The sequence below is a fragment of the Drosophila tropicalis genome, unplaced genomic scaffold (genome assembly GCF_018151085.1).
Source record: "Drosophila tropicalis isolate 14030-0801.00 unplaced genomic scaffold, ASM1815108v1 contig_158, whole genome shotgun sequence".
Taxonomy (NCBI): domain Eukaryota; kingdom Metazoa; phylum Arthropoda; class Insecta; order Diptera; family Drosophilidae; genus Drosophila; species Drosophila tropicalis.
In genome coordinates, this window is record NW_027172602.1 from 12,698,861 (window position 1) to 12,718,892 (window position 20,032).

The window sequence follows — 20,032 nt, forward strand, 5'->3', positions numbered from 1 at the left end:
CAGTTTACTTACTTTTTGAATCCCCAATGAATCCCCACGAAAGGTGACAGATTCGCTTTTTGTTTCGCTTTTATTTAAATCGTTTTTGCATATATGTATGTATGTATGTATGTATGTATATATTTATATGTGTAAGTTTGTTTTTTGTTTTTGTTTTCAATAAATTATATGCAAGTCGGTGTCTTTGTTCGACTTTGACTTGCACCGGAAACATCGTTAGGCATTATATACAACAGGATTAAATAACATTTTACACACACACATGCAATTCACAAACACACACAAGCATATGTATGTATGTGTGTGTGTGTGTGTATGAGTAAATCAAATATAAATTACACAATATTAAGTACATGGGCAATACAATTACCATCGATTAACTAAAATTAATTCGTTGACAAGACAATGAAAAAAGGAGGAAAAAAAAACAATAGAGGATTTGTATATATGTATAAACCTACATAGAATGGAAAAGTTAGGGCATAAATTGTGATTATAGAAATTACAAAATACAAATAATTTGGTCTGCTATTATCGATCGATCGATCGATCCTCCAATGCGGATTCGGCACTCAGATAATCGCCTCAATTGGCGCTGCGGCACCTTCGGCATTCTTCTTGATCAGACTCTCCCATTGGGCAATCAGGCGATGCGATGAGGGCGCCTCCTCGGGTGTTAGATCACAGAGTTGGGCCAGCGACATGGCCGGACGCAGGCCAACGGAAATGCTGCCATTGCTGTTGTTGTTCCCATTGGCAGCACTGAGGACGGCGGCATTGAGGCTACGATTGCCCGTGGCCTTGTAGGCCAAGTCCTGGTCGTTACTGCAACAAATGAGTAAATTATAAATTCATTTAGTTTCTTTTCAGATTGGCAAAAAGTAAAGCAATTTGGAATCTACATATGACTGGATAGAGACTTAACCAGTTGCGAATTATAAACGTTTTACTCTGTCTAACAATTCAAAAATTCTCTCTCCCTCTCTCTCTCTGTGCATTACCAATCTCTGTCCAGCTCTAGGGTAGACTGGGCATTCCGCAATTTGCCTGGTCCATAGCAATGCTCCACTTCGGAATCCTCATCATCCTCGTCATCGTCCTCTTCGCCATCGGCCTCATCGTCTGTGCTCAGTTGTCTGTGCAAAAAGAAAGCAAAAGAAAGTCAAAACATTCTAATCCTTTAAATGGATTTGGTTACTCACAGTTTGTCCAGCGAGGCTTTCAGTGTATTTTGCCTATTAAGCTTGCGCTGGCGCTTGAGTTCCGTTTCGCGTGATTTTAGATCCTGCAATTCACGTTGAATCTTCTGTTCCACGGGCACATAGCCACGACGCAATGGACGACCCTCTGAATCGCGTTCAATTGCTGTTGGGGAACTGATTGTGATATTGTTGTTGTTCACATTGATGTTGCTGTTGCTGCCGAGGGTTTGGCCATTCTCCAGAAAGGCTAAAGCAGTGCGAGAGTTCAATTTCAAAGTTGTCGTCGATGTGGCATTGCTGGCGATCGTAGTACTGTTGTTGTTATTATTGTTGTTGATTGCCAAAGTTGGTGTGCTAAGACCAATTGGCGTCACTGGACCACCGAGACCAACCCCTCCACCCAGTTGCTGCACTTTGCCGTGCGAGGCAATGAAGCGCTGCATCACACCCTTGGTGGCAATGCCATTGAAGGCAAATTGTCGCTTCTGCTGCTGATGCGGGGTGCTCGTTATGGTCGTGTGTGCCTTCAGTTTTTGTTGTGGCGGCTCTGGTGTTAGATTGTAACAGTTTGGTCCAATGTAACGCTGCTCTTGACGACCCACAATGGTCAGTTTCAATGGTTGCTTTGCTACCTGACCATTGTTACTCTTATTGTTGTTGGTGTTGTTATTGGAAGATGCCGATATGCCAGAATCATCAGAGTGCTGACCATCGAGACTCTCCTCTTTGGTGCTATTCACACTGGATGCCAATGAGTCGGGTGTGTTTGAATGCTCATCAATGGGCACCAGTAAGCTGGTCGTTTGAACAGCAACAACGGGTTGGGCTGTAACCAAAATGCCACGATCCTGCTGTTGCTGTTCCTCCTCTCCGTTATCCTGTTGGACTGTGTACGTCTCAAACTCCACCACTTCCACAGGCGGGGTGCCACCCGATACGGAAGTGAGGGTCACCAGCTGTCGGTATTCTTCTTCACGTCGCACCACCTCTTTGATTTCCTCTTGAATGCGTGTCAAGGGATCGATCTTCTGCAAACACAACAAGAATGAAAGGATTAAAGTTAATCGACAGTCGTGATTTAAATCATTTCAAAACTCGAAGCTTTGTCGCTTCGTTGATGTGTCTCTTGCTGTTGTCTTTGAGTTATTTGAGCTGATTGTGACCTCCAGAGAGGAAATGCTACTCGGATTACACTCATCAGTTGTTCGTTCACTCGATCACAATGCACACACACACACACACACACATATTTACCGTTAGCTCATTGAATGTAATCGAATATGCAAGAAAGCAACGACCAAATGGAGCGTATAGTAGGTCCAAGGAGTGTGGGGCAGACAACAGATGGGTTTGGGGTATGTGGCAAGCAACCCGCATTGTTGCACCACTCAACTTGAGGAAAGGAAATCGTATCAAACGCCCTTTCCAGCCCAACTTGCATAATCGTTTCTCCTTATCCCAACGATTGATCAGCTCAATCAATGGGGAAACCACCACAGATCGGTGGCGTTGGTGGCGGAGTAAGCGGATCGCCAAAAAGTTGCGTGACAAATCACATCGAAATTGAATTTAAACAAAAGCCCATCGCCATTGTTCCCCGCAAGTCGTTAAAATGCTAAATAATATAAATATTTAACAATTGAGAGTAAAAGTGCTGCTGCTGCTGCTGATGATGATAGGGAATTTCTGTTTTATTGTTTCGCATGTTGCATAAATTTTTCTGTTGCGCTGTTGTTTTTAAAATGCAATGACTTCTCTTCCCCCTCTCTCTCACTCTCCTCTATCTATCTATGTATGTGGAGTTCAAAGTTATGGTTGGCGGTTGACTGAACGCCATGAAACACCTTAGAGCGGGAGTTAAACACAATCAGTTAGCAGAAATATCGAATAATTATATGCAGGTGAAGGTGTGAAGAGTTCATGCGGGCAGAAAGAAACAGGGAGATAGAGAGAGAGAGGGATAAAAATGGTGTTAAGACTAATTAACATATTAGTTATTTCCTCTTAATTTGTTAAAGTAAAAAAAAAGCTGAAATATTTCCTTCCATCGCATTTCCTTTCAATTTGCTCCAACTGGTTGAGAATTACAACTAAATCAAGCGAAAATAAAGCATACTTTCGGGCAGTTCTTCAATACAGAATGTAAGAAATAAAGTTGCGGAATTGCAAAACAGTTAGAAAGAATCACTCATACGTTGATAATGATGATGATATCTCTTATGTGGCTGACTATTATGATAACAAGGAGGGCATCTTGATTGCATTTAATCAGCATCCATTTGACGACTAAATACTTCCCCCCATCGTGGGCATACAGCTTATGGCCCAAAGGGGTGAGCGGTGAGGTGAAGAGGGCTTTTACAGGTATTTTTTCGGGTCACTGAGCCCACCCGACCGACGCCTGGCCGACTTGGTCGACCAAAGTGGCTTTGACTAGGCCTCAAGTCATTGAGAGTGAGGGTCTATGACTCTGACTCTGGTCTGTGGCATGTGGGTGCGTTGTTGTTTTTGTTTTTTTTGCTGTTGTCGGATGGTTGACTGTCGTTTTGGTTTGTCTGGTGGCTTCCGCATTAGAAAGTGGCGAGCAAAATGTCTCCGTCTACGTCTCCGCTTTTCGAACGCCGTTAAGTGGGCGCGCAATGAGCATTGTTGTCTTGTGAACAGCACAACGGCAACAACAACAACAACAACAAATAAGTAGTCGCTACACAATGGCAACACCCCAAAAATAAGAGATACGAAGCCGCTCATTAAACGATTTTTCGTGGGCAAATTCGATGCAGATTTTCACTCAATTGTTGTACCATGAAATCGAATTGAAATGTGCGTCGTCTGCGTCGTTGTCGTTGTCGTTTTCACTTGCCAACCCAAAAGAAAGACTCCAAATGTATTACCAATGGACATCATATGATGGGCAAATACAAAACAGCAAAACTTGTACAAAAACGGAAGTTTTTTATTATTATTATTGCTGTTGTTGCTGCTGCCACACAACTTGTTGCTGCCACCACCACGAAGTGCAATGACAGCAGCTGCTGGTGTTGCTGTTGCTGTTGCTGCTGCCCAAAATGTCAAGTTGACAGCTGTCAGTTTTGGCGCGCGTCCGTCTGGCAACTGGCAATTGCAAGTGGAAGTCAAAGTCAAAGTTTTGAACTCATTTGCATGCTGTGTGGATGCCGCCTCATCGGGGTCACCATGGGTCATGCAATCGACCAAGGCACACAAACAAGACAAGACAACACAACACCAGACAATACAGAGAGAGAGAGAGAGAGGGGGAACTTTAGGGCAATTTGTTAGTTTGCTAGATCAGCAAAAGGCAGCTCAAAAGCAAATTGGCAAAAACAGAAACACATAAAAAAAACAAGAACAACAAAAGAAAAACCTAAAATATTCTGTAGTTTAAGCCAAAGATAACGACAAGGCAAATACCTCGGCCTAAGCACTTAGTAGATCAGTTTTCAATCGACTAAGTAGTTGGCTTTAGCTTTGGGCTTGGGCTAGCTTGATATGCCCTTTAAGCCAATTGGTTACAGGGTGATAATGGAAAAAAAAAAACAAGTCGAAAGAAGAAATGTAGAATTGAAGAACAACAGCTACAACAACGAAAACAACAAGAGAACGTGACGTGAAACGTGACCGTGACTTGGGCTCTTCTCCAGCAACATCTTTGGCCCTCTCCCTCCCTCCCTCACTCACTCACTCTCTCTCTCTGTGTCTGTCTCTCTTACTCTTTGAGGTGATCCACTTCTAGCTTGGGCTGCTGTTGTTGTCGTTTCCAGGCGACTGATCATCATCATGACGATCAACAGCAGCAACAACAACAACAACATTATCGTGTTCAACACCAACAAAACGTATTTGGGCCAATTCATTTAGCGTTATTGCAGCTGAAGCGTGCAAAACCAACAACAACAGCAACAACAAACACCATCAAATTGATATGCAAAAGAGGGGCGAGCACTCAAAATGTTTTTGCCTGCAAGGCATTTGGGTCAACGATGAAGGATGATGGGAATAAGGCCTGACCCATTGAAATGCTAGATCTTCCAATGAACATTCCTTGAGCCAACATATTTGCCCTTAAAACCTTTTTGAAAGTCGTTCATAGATCATTGTATACAAATGATATTGAATGTTATTCCAAACAGATTTCAAAGTTATTCAATATCATGAAATTCATATAAGCCAAGTGAGCAAAGTGAACTTTTCTAGCTCTAATAAGAACTTATTAAGTTAATCCATGCCATATTCTAGAATCTAGATGATCAGTTGTACCTCAATTGATGCTAATCCTTTGATATTCTTTCCAATTCTCCTGGTTTTCTCTTTCCCTAACCAATTTCCGTATTGGCTAATAAAGCAAATCAATTTGAAATTGATTGCAATGAGACTTTAGCGACTAACTTTAATTTAATTTCAAGTGCAATTTTCGTTGAGATTTTTGATAAATAGATGGATTCTTTTTCATTTTTGGTTTTTCTTGTGCAATTTTCTCTTGGAAATCGTGAGATTATACTTTCAGAGTTTTCCTCTACGGTGTCTGCGAAATCAATCGGATCATTTGCACAGCCTCAGACCAAGTTTGTGCCCCATTTGACCCGAAGAAAGCAGCCCGCCATCAATTTGGGGTTTTATTTTTGCTTCTTTTGGTTTTTTTTGGTTTTTCTTTCTTTTCGTTTTGGACAAAATCGTGATCTATTGCCATCATCAGCAGAGAGTCAAAGAAAAGCGTAGCAAGCCAAAACTGAAATCAACAGCAATCTAAGGCGGATGCACTTGAAGCATGTGTCAATTATGACGCCATATCATTACCATTAGCCATTACCATTCCAAAATTACCGTTATATACCGATTGCTGTTATTATACATATTTACCATGCTTTAGGTTGCCCCACAGACAGCAGCACCCAAAAAAAAAACACACACACGAAACACATCTTGGCCAAAATTGTGCACAAAGTCACGTCTCTTTTGTCTAGGCGGCACCATTAGCAAACTGACAAATTGGTAAACAAAGCGAAAATATGCCAAAAAGAGCAAATAACATAAAGCCAAAACCTAAGCAGAACTTCAGCTACACTGAGAGAAATATCTACATATATCTTAAAACAAAACAAGACAAAAGGCTCTTAAATGTTGATAAGATGAAAGTGAAGAACAAATTTGGTTAAAAAATTCATACATTTCATTTCAAAATGTCTTACTCACATTCTCTCTTCCTTTCTCTTTCTTTCTCTCTCTCCCTCTGTCTCTCTCTTTACAACAATTAGGACACACATGATGGCCAAAATTTTCCTGTCAAAAACACGCAATTTTCTTTTTTCCAAATCTTCTCTCACAAATCTTGCGTCATTTCAAAACAGAATAAACAACAACAACAACGACAAAAGGAAAAATACATAAACAAAGGGGATTAAAGTGAAAGTAAATCGTTATATATAAAATGTCATTAAGTCACAGCAATTAACTAATTGCAACTGAAAGTCGTCTGAACCAGGAAGTTTCGCATGTGCCTTAAGAGTCCCAAAAGGACAACAAATTCTGTGAGATCTTTCAAATCTTTTAATAAGATATAGATCTAGTGTATCTTAAACTAAGTTGGACTTCAAGTTGTCAGTGACTTAGATCCTAAAGTCCCTAAACATCGAGAGGAACGTTTTTCAAAGATTCCTTTATAAATTCTTTAGCTAGGCTAGATAACTTTTCTATATAGACTCCATAGACAAAAAAGGTTTTTGCCCGGTGTAGTTCCAAAGATTTAGGCCAAAGAGACTAACTAACTAATTGATTGTTCAAATTATTGGAAAAAATGTTGCGTTTGAGCCAAAATGGAATCATTTTCTTTATCTTACCACTTTGATTTACTTCGTTTGTGTGTGTGTGTGTGCTTCTCCTGGAAAAATAAAACTTAGTTCGCGATAAGCGAGTAAAACTAAATGAGGGACTGATAAAATGCCCTCATCGATTGGATCACTTTCTGTGGCATGTCCATTTGGCTTGTTGTTGGTTCTTTTTTTTGTCTTTCTCGTTAAGTTTTTGTTTGTTTTTTGCTTAGTTTTTTGTTTATTCGTTGGCCACAAACGACACTGAAAGACGTTAACAATGCGTGACCTGACCAAATCAGAGAGTTTTGCCGTTACTTTCCACTGCAAATGTCTGACCATTAATTTGGTCTTGGCCTGGTCAGTTTTATTGGGCCTTCTGCCAAGCCAAAATCTCAGTTGGTTAGTCGCTTTGGCCACTCAGTCGGTTAGTTAGTTAGTAAGTCAGACTAGTCATTAAATTAAGTGCTTCCATGCAAGGAAAATGAAATACAAATAAAAATAAAACGATATATGTATATACATACATATATGGAGAGAGAGAGCGACCTCTCCTCCTCTCTCTTTCTCTCTCTATATATCATCCGGGTTAAGTGTTCTATGCAATTCATTATGATGATGGCCTTTTTCTCTGGTTTCTGCAGTAAGGCCAACCAAAAATCGCATTATATCATCACTCGGGCAGAGACTGAGTTTAATGGCGATCAGCAATCAATTTATTGCCCATAATGGGCCTTTAAAAGCTAATAAAAAACGTGATTTCGCATTAGGATTTCAATGGCAAGTCAATGATGATAAAGGATTGCAACATTTAGTGTGTTTATAACAGTTGTATAACAGCTTAATGGGAAAAGAACACATCAAGCGACTTGATTTTAACTAATTTGAACTATTTTGTATTATTTGATGTATTTAAACCAACTGTATAACAGTTGAAGAAATTGAAAATATATATGTATAACAGTTCGTATAACAGTTTGTATAACTGTTTTTTCCAACATTTAAAAACTGTCAAGCCCCTAATTTGTATAACAGTTCGTATAACAGCTTGTATAACAGTTTTTTCAAAATTTGTAAGCTTTTTACCCCCTAATTTGTATTACACTTTGTATAACAGCCTGTGTAACGATTTGAGTAAAAATTATGCTATAAAAGACACACACAAGACGTGTAAGTGCTTGAACACTCTCTGTTTGTATAACAGTTTGGATAACAAATTGTCACAGCCAGAAAATGTGACAATATTATTACAGCTTTCAATTTCAATGCCAGCAGCTGTCGATAAGTTGGATAGTGCACCAGCACTTCATAACCCTGTGACACTTATGACAGTTGTATAACACTTTTCATTTCCACACAAAAATCACACAACTGCGGCAGTTCAACAGTGACAACATTCAAACGTTGATGTCGTCCATTCAGTCACAAGACTGCAACAACAACAAAAAGAAACAGCAAACACTCAAATTATGTCAACCAGTGCAAAGAGACAAACAGAGACAAGAGACAAGAGACTGGAGCGGCGACTCTGCTGCATGCCAAATGACCACAGCCAACGTGAGGGGCATGACGAAGGCACATTATGTCATTCTACAATGGGCAAAACTATGAAAAGAGAAAGAGAGAGAAAGAAAAACAACTCCAACTTTCCAGCCTAGACAGCTGCTACCGACTGCTGGGCCAATGACTTTCAACAGCCAGAAGAACAACTGATCAGATACAGATGCAGAGACACTGATATAGCTAACAGGAGATGGAGATACAGATACTTACATAGTGTGTGTGTGTATAAGTATCTATCATTGCATTGCATTTCTTGTTGCGTGTCAGCCATTTGCTTTGCTTTTAGGCTTTTGAACTTGATGCGCGCTTTTCTTGTCTTTTCTCCTTCTATTGGCAACAGCTGCCACGCTACATGAAGCACGTAAAAGATACAGAGAGTCAAGTAGGCTAGCCCCAAAGCACTACATATGTATCTCTAGTACAGTGGTCACCCCACCCGCAGCTCCATAATACTCGATTGTTTCAAGAACCCAAAGTTCAATCGCTGCTGTTGTTGTTGGTGACCCATTAACACAGAGATGACTGGCGCAATGAGAGGATCCAAGTATCTTAAGACTTACTTTTATGGAATTCCTGGCGTTCTTTGTTTACCAAAAGCTTCTTCTGACTGATTCCAAATAAATTCGGTTCTTAACTCTTTCGCTCCATCAATTCTCAGTTAGTTATACTTAACACTATCTCTCGGTTAGTTAGTGGTAGGAGTTTACTGTATCTACTATTTGTAGTTAGTTTGCTATCGGGTTTCCCTCTGGTTCTTTTGAACTGTTCTGTTCTGTTCTATGGTTGTTGTTCGTCTTCTTACATATCTCTTTGTAATTGCCATGTTTTCGGCTACATCTTCTCCCCTTGTGTGTATGTGTGTGTGTGTGTGTGTGTGCTTATAATTAAAATGTTGTTTCATATTGCCAATGCGGGCTGTTTAATTAAAAGTTGTAGCAAATATTTGCAGAACAATTGAGGTAATTGTGTTGGCTGATGTTAGCTAGGTGTTGCCATTGCCGGTTCTTTGTTTGGTTTTTTCAGTTTTTGTTTTGAAGTTTTATTTGTGTGTGTGTGTATTTGCCAAAACATGGGCCAAGTTAATTGAGTTGACTGAAAACTAGATCAGTTTCTGACTGATTTGGAAAAAGTGAAGTGGAAATTGTGGGAAAGTGGATGGATGGATGGATGTGGCATTCAGTTTCTTCGTCATGTTAATTTCATCATAAATGTTAGGGAAACGGTTTTTCATATTTTTTTCTTTCTATTTTTCTTCGTTTGTTGTTGTTTCTCCCACCCATTTGTGACTGATTCAAGCGTTCAGCTGTCCATCAAAAAAAAGGTAAACAAAACACTAACCGAACACCATGTTAGCGAGGTGCAACGTCCATTGTCCATTTGTTGGCTTAACTGCTGTGGCACCTGTTGGGCTTTTTCTTCTTCTTCTTCTTTTTTATGACATTTAGCGGTCCGCTTACTGGCTACTTACCAACTGACTAGCTACAACAACAACAGCAGCAAAACGGTAAATTGTTTAGATGGATTTAAAGAGTTGCTAACTGCACTTTATAAGCGTCATATTTTGTCTTGGCTTTTGTTAGTTATGGTATGATCATAAAAATTATCATTATCATTAAGGTTGTTGCGCTTAAAAAACCTAACCATAACCCCATCCTCCTCCCCAAATTGTCGACCAACTCCAACTCCCTTCCCTTCCCAATCCCATTTACCCTTTGTGAAAGGTTGTGTAGCCAAAGAGATATGGAAATTTTTGTGTGGTTGCCTTTCACCCACACACACAATGGTCTTCAGGTGGGTAGAGGGTAGAAGGAGAAACAGTTAGGAAAACACATGGCGAAAAACCCCCATCAGAAGATATATAAAGATATGAATTGATTGATTTATGACCAGCACAGACTTAGATTCGAAAGTGATTTCATTTCAAATCTTAGTCAATCTAGCTAAAGGAATGTCAACTCACAAATTGATTATAGCCAACTAATAAAAACCAATTCACACGAAAATCGTAAACTTTTCAACTAGCGAAAAAAACAATTCTAAACATGAAGTTAAACAAAAAAGTCATTTCAAATGAAGATCTTAACAATTGTTTGTACTTAAACCGCAAACTAATTTCAATTTGACATGCTGAAAATGAGGAAACAAGAAAGAACAATAACAATTAAGACAAATCTAGTACAGGAGCGGTTCCTATAGAAAATATTCAGGGGCCCCTTAAAGGCGCTTACAATTCCCAACTGGTTTAAGCATTAGGGTTTGAGTTCTAATAGTTAGATTGATTAATTTTTATCAGTTTTACTTCTTGGCCAATCGAATAAAGCAATCTAAGTGACTGAAACTTAAGTATACTATAATCCATGGCTTTATCTTTCTTCTCTAGATCTTCTCTAGGAGCTATGGCGAGGTGACTTTGTTTAGATTCCGTCTCTGTAGGAATGTGTAGGAATTGGCATTCCCACGCTTAGCCAACATGAAGATGCTCCGGCTCTAAAAACTAAAGTGGCTGAGACGGTAGAGACAGAGTCTCTGAATGCTCTGAATAGTGTCACAAATAAATTACGCAAAAGTCACATAAAAAACAAAGCATCTATTATACCTACTATATAACTATATTAACTACTTCTGTATGCTAATAGATTCTTTTGCTTTCCACAAATGGCCCCCTCTTGATGGCTTTATTGAAAATATGTTACTGTCACACCGACTAAGACATGCTGTACTAGTAACAGCTACTTATGTACACCTCCAATGTATGTATTTAGTTACTTAGTCTAATGGCCGAGAGACAGACAGAGAGAGACAGAGAGAGAGAGAGAGACCGTTAAACTGCATTTGCAATGCATTTGCCGGTGACAGTTGGCACCTTTTTCTTTTCATTTCTCCTTTTATGTGCTTTTCACTGAAGCGGAAATGCTGAGCGAATGGCTTCATTACCATCCATTGCAAAGGTGGAAAGGTTCTTTCCCCTACATCCGAAAATCCCCCAACTAAACGTTAACTAAAACTTCAAATATACATAGATCCATGACTCATTTTGGTAAGAATTTATAATTAGCTATGGCATTTCAATTACTAAAATGAACCAAAAATTGTGGAAATAGCCAAGTATCTTATCTGGTTTCCTTTGCCAATTGCCGCTAACAGTATTCCCTGCCCTCACACACACACACACCCACAAGTGTCTCTCTCTCTCTCTCTCACTCTATCAAACAGGTGCGATATATTACATGCTCGATATTTTGTATATTATATTGGTGTAAAGAATGGAATTTTAAGATTTTGTTTTTTTTTGTTTTTGGCTGTTTATTTACCAAACAGCTGTATGTACCTACTAAATGTACACACACAGACACACTCACATACACATATATACAGTAAAAATTACGACTGATATAAGACGTTATCGGCCATCATTTTGTTTGTTATCGGTAAACTTTATATATATATGTACATATATGCATAGATATAGATAGATAGGGCTAGGCCTTCCTTCAAGTTCAGACCACAAATTGAGTCATCGCCTGTGCATTGCGTTTATCTATTTTTCGAAATGAAATCAACATAAGGCTAGCCACAACTCTGTCAACTCTTAAGGGCAAGTCTTAGAGCCATAGAGAGAGGATTAATCACCTCTAAATTTAATATATATAAATTCGAATTCATTGTGTGGAACGTCTGGAATATGCCACGACTATATACTAAAATGTACCCACCTGCCTATAAGTTAGTGTGTGTGTGTATATTGATTTGTTTAATGTGGCTGTGATTAGATAAAGTTTTGTTTTTGCTTAGTTCAGCGACAAAATTGAAATTATGGACGAGGAAGAGTGTAACGGCGGTGAAGGGCAAAAGCAAAGTTTGTATATCAATTGATGGTCTTATTTATGACAGTTGTATAACACATTGTGGCCCCGAAATGCATTTGGCAAATGTGTTTTCTTATCAAAAAAGTATTTTTTGCTCAACATACCAAGTTTAAATGAGAAACTTTGCCAAATGTATAACAGTTTTCGAAAAGTATAACAGTTTGGTAGGAATTAAACTGCTAAACTAACAACAATAGCCATAGGGACTATTTGCTTTGTATAACAGTTTGTATAACACCCAAATACCCTCGATATGTCTTACATCATTCACTTGAGATTCTTTCATTGGTTATATTCAAATGATAACATTTCTTATATAACAGTTAGCCCACTATGTCATATTTGTATATGTAAAATATTGTATAACAGTATATTGAAAAGATTCGCCCCTCATTAGTTTTGCCAGCGAACAAAATCGAACAAATTCTCATATGCTAATTAGCAACCATTGACATTGACAAATTGCCTTTGAAAATCCATCATTGGACCCGATCAGCTCCACTCTATATGCACCTGCAACCCAACAAGTATCCAATCCCAACCCATATATACATACCTATGTATGTATGTATGTATGCGCCTTATCGCCTTTTGGCATTGATAATGTGACATTTCTTATCAAAATCCCCCGCGTAAGCCAACAGTTAATAGAACCTTGACTTATATTTATGTACACATAGAAGAAAAAAACAGTAAATAAAGTAAATAAATGAAGAGCAAAAAAACTCTCGAATCCAATTTCCCCCCGGTGATTACATTTTGAAGCTCTTTTTAATTCAAATTGTGAAATGATGGAGAAAGTACAGTACCATCCCCATTGTTAAGTCGATATTTTCATGTTTAGTAATGATAATAATAATCATGAATAATGCTTTTCAGCTGATGATGTTGAAAATTGCGATACGCTTTTGTCATTGACATTTCGCTGTCACTTTGTTGTACTTTCATTCATTCAAATTTTCGCAAATCTAATTGGCAACCCTGGCCACAAGTTCACACCATGCGAAAAGAAAGAGGCAACAACAGCCTCTAACCAAGCCATGGGGGCGAAACAGTTAAATCAACAATGCGGCAAAAAAAAAAACCACCATATAAAAATGTAAAGTAGCACAAAATGTTTGCAAGGCGGGCACAAACAAAATGCAGAGCCCAAGTCAGACCTGAAGCCAGAGCTGCCATCACCATCTGCAACTCTTGCGGCATGCAATCAAATACAAGAAAGTGAAGCAACTTTGACTTGTCGACTTGGGGTTACCCTTTCTCCCAAAAGGGATCACACAATGTTATACTTTGATCTCTTGACTATTATAGAAAAATGATCGATATGTTAACTGTTGAAATTAAGATCGATAAATGCATAGACTCCTTAAAATGCTTATCGATTGCGTTGATTCAGTTCTCAGCTCAGTTATTAAGGTGCTCACCGGATCAGCTGAGCCTTATTCTGATAGGGGAAGAGAACATTTCCAGTTGCTCAACCCAACACTAAACTGGATATACCCCTTCAAACATTTTCTTCTTTTTGCAAGTAATTTGATATTTTTTTTAGCCATTTTACATTTGAGATTTTGTGTTGCTGTTGTTGTTGTTGTTGGTGTCGAAGTCACCTGTGTGAAAATATACAGGTGTTGTGCTTGGTTGCCTGCTCCGTTCCGTTCCGTTCCATCATGAGGCATGGCTAATTGAAAGAGAGAGTGGAGAGTGCCAAGTGCCGAGCTCAGTGCGGGCGTTAAGCATATATGCCAATGGGTTAAGGTTGCCATGCAAATAGCACTGCGGGAGATATGTTTATTTATGTAGGTATGTGGTCTATGTGGTGCCTAGTAAACCGAAAAACCCATTGCCCTAGGTCAGCAGGTGTATACCATGCACATTCTTCGGCATAAACACAATGGAGTAGAAAGCCAATTGCAAAAGTTTTGTCTTCATGTGAAATGCCAACACAAAAGGCCATCATCAAACTCGAAAACTGAACTGGCAAAACGGAATTTCAATTTCAAATATTAAAACCTTAGCCACATAATGGGTATTTAGTTGAAGACTAGAGTTGAGATAAGTTTTAAGGGGGTCAAGATTGTTATGAAGGAGTTTCAAGATTCCCTTTTACTGGGAAAAGGGCTACACCTTAGCCACGACTCATCCTGATGCTTGTGACCTCGAAATCCAATCAGTTTCCAGTTCATTTAGAGTCTAATGTGTATCATAAGCCAGAAGTAATTTCATTTTCAATTATTACCAAGTTCTCTTAGCCAAAGGTTTATGTATTTCCCATAGCATTTGATCAAATCGTGATTAATTTCTGTTCCTTTTCACTCAGCATCTTCAATTGACCCCACACACATGATAATGATCAACGTTTTTCTCTTCTACCACCGGAAATCTAAAGAAAAAAGCCAGAAGGAAATTGAAAGAAAAACAAAACTAGTTAAACTTTCCCACTCTGTCTGTGTTTGGCCAGAAATGAAAAAAAAAAGAAAAGAAAATGTAAAATCTCATTATGACTCTTGCACGTTCTATTCAATAATAGAAATGAAGAGAGGGAGAGAGAGAGAGGGAGAAAAATAACTTTCATGAAGTGAAAGAAAAGAATGACAGGCAGATGGACCAAATGATGGATTTTCAGTTACCTAGTCCGATTGAAAACTAAATGAAATAGAAGATGAATCCATACCCTTACCTATTTGGGTATATCTCATTCTATTTCGATACACTACAGACCAATATATAGTGTCTCGAACGATCACTTTGTTGCATCAAATAATCAATTTGGTTTAATCATTGATTGGCTAATTGCAATGGCCTATTTTCATGGGCAATTATTATGTTTTGTGCAATCAAACGAACTGAGAGTCAAAGCAAAGGCAAAAGCAAAAGCAAAAGCAAAGTAAAGCAATCTGTATCTATGAGATAATCGGCACCTGTAGATACAAGATACAGATACAACTGTGACGACCAGTTGACTTCTTTCACTTTGATTGACATGGCCAAAGCGCTATATGATTTTCTTTCCCCTCTTTACTGTCTGTCTGTCCGACTGACTGATGAGGGGTGGTGGTTGGAGGGAGGAATAGATGGGTTATGGCAAATTGTTGATTTCTGTGTTATAAAATCGAACCGGCAATTAATGTGGCCAGCCAACGGTAAATATTTTAGCTTGGCTCAATTAATTAGATACGCGCCTTGCATAAAATATAGTTCAACAAAATAAAACTTTCAACAAAAAAAAAAAAAAAACTCTAAAAACTACGAAAAAATTGCATTGTATTTAAGTATTTCTGGAGCTCATCCTAACGGTCACCATTCACTTTTCAAAAATTTCTCCCCTCCCCCCCCACACACTGCCCACAAATACCTCATTTTGAATGCAAGTCGTTTTGTTTTTATGAGATGTTTCGTAAGAGTCTTAACTTGGCTTTTGGGTTCATTGTCAGAACTGACACAAGACAAGATCTGGACCGGTTTCTTTCTCTCCCTCTCTCTCTCTCTCTCGTCGCTCTTTCTTTGTGAGTGAAATTTATGATGCATAATATTTTTGTTTATATGCCATTGTTTGGGTCCAAAGGGGCTCGGGGGTCATGTAATCGAAAGTTTTCAAATAAAAATATCTAACGCTTCAGTCTATAAATGGTTTGACACCTTCCAAACATTTGACAAGTGACAAATCGAAGCTACTTAACTGAGAAACTAATTTGAATACATCTGATACACATTCGTTTTCGTTTTCATTGGCATTGGCCATTAGACCAAGGATACATATCTGACTATGAAATCGGCAATACAGGATAAGCCATGTACATTTACATGAACAGAAAACAGAGGAAGAACCATGGGCAAGATCTAGATCAATGGAGGCTAAGGAACCCTTTCAACATTTTCATTCTTTAACCATTCAAAAGGTCGAACAACGAATCCTTAAATAAGGAGTTGGGACAATCCTTTCTTTTGTTCTATCACAAATTCATTTTTGCTTTTGGACTTTGCGTTTTTCATAATTTTTGAGTGATCTTGTCTCAGCACACAATTATTATTTCTTTTCCGTATTTCTGTGTGTCTTCTTTAAAAAGGGTCAAGGGTCATTGAACCAGGCATTGACCTCCATCACCTTCTCTCTCTCTCTCTATCTCAGTATCTCAGACTCCTTAGCTCTAGAGATCTCTCATCAACGACAAGTTTCAAGTTTGGCGTACTTTTTCGTTTGCTTTTGTTGTTATTGTTTGTTTGCATTGTGTTTTTTTTCTCCTCTTGTTTCTTTCGTTTTGTTTTGTTTGCCGTTTAAACGTAATTACAGTTTGTAGTTAAACCAAATAAAAGTTCTCTCCTCGCATCTCGTTGGCATCTCTCTTTTGCCCTCTCCCCTCCCCCTTACACCCACTTGCCAGGCATTGTTGTTGCCTGTTGATAATGGCCTTTAGGATTTTCCAAAATCAACGAAACACAAGAAAAAAAAGAAGTCCTCGTCTTGACCGGTTTCGGGTTTTTCTTTTTGCGAATTTTATTTCTATTTTTTTTCTGCTTACTTCTGTTCAATTTTACTTTCAATTGCCAAATGGCGAAAATTTGCTGCTAAACAAGAAAATTTGCTTTTTTCTTTTTTTAGTTGTTGGTGTCGCGAAAAGCGAAATTTTAATAGCATAAAATTCTAACCGGTTTTCTTCTTCTTTTCCTTTGCGTTTTCCTCCATTTTAGTGGGAGGCAACATATCAAAAATTGTTTGGCTTTTGTGTGTGTGTGTGTGGAATCGGGGAACACTTTTTTTCGGAGAGAATAGTTTTTCGAAAAGTATTTTCCTTTGGTTTTGAGCCAAATTTGTGGTATTCTAAAGAAATTCTCGTTTAAAAATTTCAGTTTTTTTATCTCGCTCACTCCTACACACTCACTGATGTAGTTAAAAATGTTAATAACTTGACTATTTTTCAGCCGATTTCTATGAAAATTAGTATGGCACTAACAATTAGTAACAGATTTCAGTATCTCAAATTTAATTATCATAAATCAAAAATATGGAAGAAGAGTAGGATATAGGATAAGCGAAACTTCTTTATGATCACATCTATTAAGTTTGTTGCTCATGAAAACAGTCAAATGACCCACTGTGCGACCCTTTTACAGCTAATCCACGTTCTGTAGACCCTTCAATGATAATGTCATCTCGTGCTACTCGTATTTATTACTTAAATTAATTGTTTCCTTGTTAATTATATTGCGATTTTTAATTATTTTTGATTGAAAAGTGACACAGACAAAGCAATTGATGACTTTTTGTATTTTTTATATGAAAGTAACTAAAATTGTTAAGGAGTTCTCAGAGCTTAGTCAAATTCCCATTATTAGGGGAGAAGCTAATCAAAACATTCTCCATGGAGTGATACTTAACCAATGCACGAATCCAGGTCGCTGGAGATCTATGATCTCCCCATCTTCTCTAACCGAACCGAAATCCACATAGATCAATCTGTCTGACATCAATGTGGCTAACCCCGCAGTTCCCCCACTCACCTCTTGCTCTTAATCTTTGCTTCGCTCTCTGTCTGCCACTTCACGAGTCGAACTAATGTCATCTTTACTTCACTTTACTTCACTTCACTATGACTTGTTCGTCTTGTGTCTTCTTATATTTCTGATTTTTTGTTTTGTTTTCTTTTATGCCTTTTCTTTCTTCTTTATCTTCGATGTCGTCTCGGTGTTTGCAATTCTTAAAACAATTTTCGTCCGATTTCATTTATTTGGGTCATGGACAGTCATCTCGAACTCGGTCCATTCTGCAGCACCCCCAAACCTCTTCCCCTCCCCCCTTTCCCTCTCCTCCCCCCATCGTTTCATCTATATGGCAATGGTCTTCTTACAGGTTTTTCGACTTTTACTTGCAATCGACTTACTGCATTTTGCCTCGAATTTGGTTCCGTGTCTCTTGCATTTGGCTCATGATCAAACAACAACAAAACAAACAAAAACACAACAACCAACAACAAGATAAATAAAGCAAAATAAACTAAAACTGTTTCGTTTTATTGTTTCTAGCTAAAGAAGAAACTGTGATTTATGCCCGCGAATCGATCAAGAAATCAACAAAATTTCACTTCATAATCTCTTGTCATGACTTTGACTTTATTTAACAATTTCAAATTGGTTTTTAAAAACAAAAAAACCATATAAAAAGACCATATCGTGTGTGTGTGTGTGTGTGTGTGTGTGTGTGTGTGTGTGGCAACTGTTTAAATATGAGGCTAAACCTGAGGGCGAGGACAACTACAAAAAAAAAAAAAACACGCGTCGTACCAACAAAAACAGCAAAAATAAATAATATCACCAAATAAAAATAAAAAAAATTTAAATGAAAAACCAAACAAAAAACCATTTTTTACAATGAGATCTCTTTGTGGGTGTTGTTGTTATTATTGTTGGCTTATTTAGCCAGAGAATCAGTCAATGGAACGTCACGGCAGAAGCACAAGAACTGCGTCCAGTTGCCAGTTGGTGGCAGATGCCACAGGAGGGGGAAGCGTAGGTAGGGAACTTTTGAGGTAGGGTGTAAGGTATACGAAAATAGGTCTAGCAAAACAACAAAAACCACAAAAGAAAGAACTTTACTTAAAAGTAAGTTAAACTAAACTGAACTTAAGTGAACTCAAATGAACTGAACCAAAGAACTGCCAAGGAAATGAGCCATCTTTAAGCAAAACGTCATAGGTGATAGGTGCTAGATGGTAGATGGTAGATTGGTTGATGGGAAGTGGAAATACTTATCTGTTGGTCTTAGTTATACATATTTAGTTAGTGGTTACATGTGTCATTTATGGTCTATTTCGTGTAATTCCAGCTAATAACTTAACTAAGACTAGCAAGTCCCACTAGGAGCTAAACGACCTTCAAATCACAAAGTCACAAGGGTTAGGGAAAGGGAAATATTCTATGTATATACTCTTCAGATAAAGTTCTGTGGAAAAGCAATCTTTATAAATTGAAAAACGAGAATTCTTAAATCTTAATCAGAGTTGGTGCTTTTAAGCATTATAATTACTTTTTTTTTTGTTTTTAGATTGCAATATTTGTTCGAGTCTCTAAGGTTTATGTGTCCAACTAAGTCATACTAACTAAAAGAAAAGGCCAACAAGCTTATAACAGGCCAACATATTCTCCAACTTTTACCGAATTTCATAAAGATCGGGCGACTATTTGTGGTTCTATTGATCACAAGTGATCGTAAGTGGATTTTCACCGAAATGGTTTGTCTTTTCTTAGTCACATTGTTTTTCCTTTTCGTATTTGATACTAACCTCTTCAACTTTTTGCTGCATATTTGAAGTTTCTTTTGGTTGATTCTTGGTAAGAAAATACGTTGGATGCGGTTGGAGGGGGAAACACACAAAAAAAATTCAATTGACAAACACTTTTCACTTTTTCAAACGTTCGTTAATTCTTTTTCGCTTTATTATCGGTTTGTTTCAATATAACTGAATTAATATTTGATTTGTCTGAATATTAATTGTTATAGCCAAAAAAAAAAGTGTAAAGTTTATTTTTCCGCGGCGTTGCGCGCGCGCTGAACACTGACAAGCAACTGGCAAGCAACTGCAAA

At 38.1% G+C, this 20,032-nt stretch overlaps 1 protein-coding gene across 1 annotated transcript; it reads right to left on the reverse strand.

The window, feature by feature from the left end:
* Positions 1–51: 51 nt before the first annotated feature.
* On the reverse strand, positions 52–20,003 carry mdu (meduse). The gene is made up of 4 exons (XM_068301945.1): positions 19,731–20,003; positions 1,203–2,230; positions 1,002–1,136; positions 52–825 (listed from the first exon to the last, which is right to left on the reverse strand). Exons 1-4 carry the CDS (start codon positions 19,749–19,751, stop codon positions 573–575), a joined length of 1,437 nt encoding a protein of 478 aa, XP_068158046.1. The 5' UTR covers positions 19,752–20,003; the 3' UTR covers positions 52–572.
* Between the last annotated feature and the right edge of the window lie 29 nt (positions 20,004–20,032).